This window comes from Cebus imitator, unplaced genomic scaffold (assembly GCF_001604975.1).
Source record: "Cebus imitator isolate Cc_AM_T3 unplaced genomic scaffold, Cebus_imitator-1.0 Scaffold232, whole genome shotgun sequence".
Classification (NCBI taxonomy): domain Eukaryota; kingdom Metazoa; phylum Chordata; class Mammalia; order Primates; family Cebidae; genus Cebus; species Cebus imitator.
In genome coordinates, this window is record NW_016107547.1 from 2,556,296 (window position 1) to 2,561,330 (window position 5,035).

At 34.8% G+C, this 5,035-nt stretch overlaps 1 protein-coding gene across 1 annotated transcript in view; it reads left to right on the forward strand.

Annotated features, from left to right (window-relative positions):
• The window catches only part of STAG2 (stromal antigen 2), a 142,758-nt gene that overhangs the window by 107,622 nt on the left and 30,101 nt on the right, over positions 1 to 5,035 (forward strand). The window contains exons 22-23 of the mRNA XM_037727480.1: positions 949 to 1,041; positions 3,537 to 3,711. Coding sequence (XP_037583408.1) covers positions 949 to 1,041; positions 3,537 to 3,711 — 268 coding nt within the window. The remainder of the gene's footprint in view (positions 1 to 948; positions 1,042 to 3,536; positions 3,712 to 5,035) is intronic.

Below are 5,035 nucleotides of genomic sequence, written 5' to 3' on the forward strand. Positions count from 1 at the left end.
TCCTGAGTAGCTGGGATTACAGGCACGCGCCACCATGCCCAGCTAATTTTTTGTAGTTTTTAGTAGAGACGGTGTTTCACCATGTTGACCAGGATGGTCTTGATCTCTTGACCTTGTGATTCACCCGCCTCGGCCTCCCAAAGTGCTGGGATTACAGGCTTGAGCCACCGCGCCCGGCCATTCTGAGTTTTTATAAAGTACAGCCAGTATCTTTCTAACAAGAAATGGAAGATGCTGTTTCTTTTTTATTATTTTCTTCCATTTATGGGTTGACCACCCTTCAAATGATGTGAGCATGGAGCATAAATCTTTATTAGCATACTGTGCTAATGGCTTTATTAAAGATTGCCATATCAATTATATAAGTTTTCTCATCCTCTTAATATACTAAAGTCTTAGGATATTATCTATTAATATACCTCATTCTTCTTTTTCTTTTCTTTTTTTGAGACAGAGTCTTGCTCTGTTGCCAGATGCCAGGCTGGAGTGCAGTGGCGCTATCTCTGCTCACTGCAACCTCCGTCTCCCAGGTTCAAGCAATTCTCCTGCCTCAGCCTCCCGAGTAGCTGGGACCACAGGTGCGCGCCACCACGCCCAGCTAATTTTTTGTATTTTTTAGTAGAGTTGGGGTTTCACCATGGTCTCCATCTCTTGACTTTGTGATCTGCGCGCCTTGGCCTCCCAAAGTGCTGGGATTACAGGCATGAGCCACCGTGCCCAGCCCTTGTATTTTTAAGGTTGCAATTTGGTGAGATTTATAAGACAAATTGTTTCGTTTTCTTTGTTTTTGTTTCTTTTAAATTATAAAGAAGAAATTTAAATCAAATGTACAAGTAGAGTTAATAAAGCTATATATATGATAATGTTTTATGTAATTGAAAACATTTTAAAGAAATACTAAATTGTTTATACAGTATTTTTTAAAAGTTCATGTTAAATTTTTTCAAGGAGGACTTGCTGCGTTTAAAGAAACAAATGAGAGTATTTTGTCAGATATGTCAACATTACCTGACCAACGTGAATACTACTGTTAAGGAACAGGTTAGTAATTACTATAGGTGATAATCTTTTTGTAAGCAACCTTTATAAAATCTGAACTAATATAGAAAGTTTAAATAATACTAAGGTTGAGCAAAGCATAAATGTCTTTTATCTGCCTATGTATGCCTACTAAGAAAATAGGTTAATATACTGGACTCGTGCATAAAAAATTGATTAATTTCATACGGAGTTTATAATTGCATTATAGATTACCCTTATATTATAGCTATTTTATGTTGTTGTTTATGACATATACGGTATGTCATATAAATTATAGGTGTATGAAATCACAAAAGTCATTCCTGAAAGCAACTAATATACCAAGTTTGCTCCAGGGTGGAAAGTCCATAAGGTTTTGTTATCTCTGAGAATATCAGATGTTGGCCTTCTCGCCCATCTTGATCTTCCTGTGGACCTTGTCTGAAATAAACATTTATAATCACTTTCCTGTCTTCCCTGTGTTACCTTCCCAACCATATGCCTTCATGCTTCCATTACTTCCAACCTTTTCAAATCTGGAAATAGACTGTTACTGGTTTGATCCTAGAACTAACATCATGTTCAGTTCTAATTCCCTAACTGAGAGGATTAAGCTTCATTGGAAACATGCTTTTAAAATGCTTTTATGGGAGGATGTTTTTGCAGGCATTTCATAAGAACTATTAATGTGGTATAATCAAAATAATTATGGTGATTTCAAAGTTTACAACCATTTCATACAGCTTAACCTTTGTTTCTTGAGGTAGAATCTCAATAGTCAGCCTGACTCTGATTTTTGGACGCTGTGGTATGTTAGGTATATTTATTTTAGGTCAGCGTTATTCAAATATACCAACCCTTTTGTTTGGCACTTGTCTTTATTTAATTTAAAAATATCAAAGCTAATTTTAATAAAACATACTTGGATTTTTGTATTTTAAAATGTTCATTCAGTGCCCAGCTGTTAGCCTCTTTTTTTCTTCTTTCCAGCTCTCTCTTGTCCCTACCATACATATATGCTTGGTCATACATGAATTAGAAGGTATTCAATGGGCAAGATGCAGTTACTGCATTTTGCCTTTTTTTCCCCAAAAATATGAAGTATATTGCCATAACTATTACATTGCTGAATTCTCTCCAATTTTACATGTGTAGTTTTGAACTATGGCAATAAAGGGTGTGGTACTTTAATTTTCATCTCTGTAATTCAGACGAAAGGAACAAGATTGCTGATGGTATTAAATTGAGTTTACATTTAAACTCTTGGAATAGGATTTTAATGACATGCTCGGATCCAAACCTCATGCATGAAATATTACTTTATATTTGCATGTGACACCAAGATATTCAGCATAATATTCCCTATTTTTATAGTATTAGCACATAATCCTTGTGGGTTATCCTGTGTAACCTCTTATATAATCCCTTGTTCAGGTCATAGAGATTAATTATTTGGTTATTAACTAGCTTGTGTGCCCAGTCTTCCCAGCAGCTTCCCAGAATATTTCCTGGCCAGCTCACTTGCTTTCCCAGTTTAGCTAATTAGTAAATATCATCATACTTAATAATTTATATTCTTACTCTTTATGTTGCAAGTTTTTGTAAACTGAAATATGCTAATAGGTATAAATTACTATTATAGTAGTTAGGAGAAGAGACGGAAGGAAGGAGTAAAAACGTAAAGAGAAAAAGTAAATATGGTTAGCTCCAAAATGGAAAAACTGTTAATAAGATCTGCTTTGTGCTCTGTATTATATTGTCTTTCCAGGAATGGTCTTCCTTTAAATGTATTTTCTGATTTACTTTAACCCTAAAATTCTGTTTTCATTACTGCTTACCAGCAAATAATTAACTAGTCTGTGACTCCATTTAAGACCCATGACAGAGTTTTTGTTAAGCTCCTTAAGATACAATTTCAGCCTTATGTTTATTATAATACATTCAGATTTACCTGATAAATAGCAAGCAGCCCCATATCTGCTTATGTTTTCTCTTACTTAATCAGTACGTGTGTGAACAATGAGAGTGCTTAATAAGCACCATAGATTTTGTGATCTCTATTCTAATACTTCTTTAATGTTTTTTCTCCTGTAGAATGAGGATTGGTTTATATATTATTTCATATTTGAGAATGAATACCTTGGGGCATTGCAATATAGTGCAAAATAGGGGATTTGGTTTTAGAAAACCTAAGTTTGAGTTCTGACCCTGCACGTTTTGGCAGTGTGTAGCATATTGTCAAGTCACTTAACGTTACTGAAAATTAAAAAAAAAATGTGAAATTACTTTGCATTTAGTAAACCATTATACAATTATAAGGAGTCATTGTTACAGAAATTATACTTCTCAGCTTTAGAATCTTAGGAAAATACTAAACATCGATTTCTCTTAAAGATTTTTAAATATAGAGAATTGGATTCTGTTTCTGTGTTAAATAAGTAAATCATATGTGGCAGTTAGTGAGAAACCTTGAATTATAGCATGCTTTCCTCTTTTTTTTTTTTTTTTTAAAATAGGCCTTCACTATTCTGTGTGATATTTTGATGATCTTCAGCCATCAGATTATGTCAGGAGGGCGTGACATGTTAGAGCCATTAGTTTATACCCCTGATTCTTCATTGCAGTCTGAGTTGCTCAGCTTTATTTTGGATCATGTCTTCATTGAACAGGATGATGATAATAATAGTGCAGGTAATTTTGCCATCTTTTTATTAAATCTGTGTGTCCATCATAAACTCAAACTTAAGTAACAATGATGTACATTGCTGTGCACCAGTATATTTTATCCTTAAAAACGTGAAACACAGGTATATATTCCAGCACATCTATGTTCATTTTTTGTATTATTATAAAGAAAATGCGATGTTGCAGAGGACAGGCTTTTAAGTCAGGTCTCTGCTTCTCACTAGCCCTGAGCCTGCTTTCTTATTTCTAAATACCTCATAAGACTGTTAAAAATTGAGCCAAATGACTAGTACAGTGCCTGGACATATAGTAGGTACTCAATAAAATTTACTCCCTCTTGCTCTTATTCATTGGTAATACCTATATTCAGATAATTTGAGAAGAATGAAGTATTTAAGTGACCTTTTGTTGTGTACTTGTATACCATAGGTTTTTTATTTTGGAAATATTAATGTGATTTCTGAATGTTAGAAAAATGTTTGAAACTGCTCTGTAAAAGTCTGGGGAAGTACAGAATATTCACAAGAAAAGCAAACCAGCCTCACCTAGTAAATTATTCTTTACACTCTGTCTACATACCCTAACTGCCTTACTTGAGCATGAGGTCATGGAAAACAAGTGATATTTGGTTGCTTTTTTCTGGGTTTATTTTTAGTTTGAAGGTATATTTTTGTTTTATTTTTCATTTTTAGAAACAGGGTCTCACTCTGTTGCCCAGCCTAGAGTACAGTGGCATAATCATAGCTCACTGCACCCTCAACCCCCTGACCAAAGTAATCCTCCAGCCTTAGCCTCCTGAGTAGCTAGGACTACAGGTGGTACGCCACCACTTTTGGCTAATTTTTTGTAGACATGAGGTCTTGATATGTTGCCAAGGCTGGTCTTGAACTCCTGGCCTCAAGTGATCCTCCTGCCTCGCCTTCCTAAGTGTGAAGCTATACTTAAAGGAAAATAGACCGTCAACATGTATATGTCCATACTGATGTATCACTGCATGTGAAGATGTAAATAAACATATAATTCTGTACGTGGCCTGTAGGTTATTTTTAGGAATAAAGAGCTTTGTGCTCATATACTAACAACTTAACCCTGAATACAAACGAGAAACCCAGAGTAGCCAAAACAGTTGTCAGAATCCATGTTGTGAAGTTTATATACTTCAGTTTTTCGTGTGTCACTCAAAACTATTGGCTTAGTTGTGCTTTTATTCCTAACATTGATTTGCAAACATTTATTGGTCAGTCAGGCAGTTTACTAGAATGGTATGGATATGAAAAGATGACACAAGGTCTCATCCTTCAAGAATTAAATTCAGGTTGAAAAGAACCAA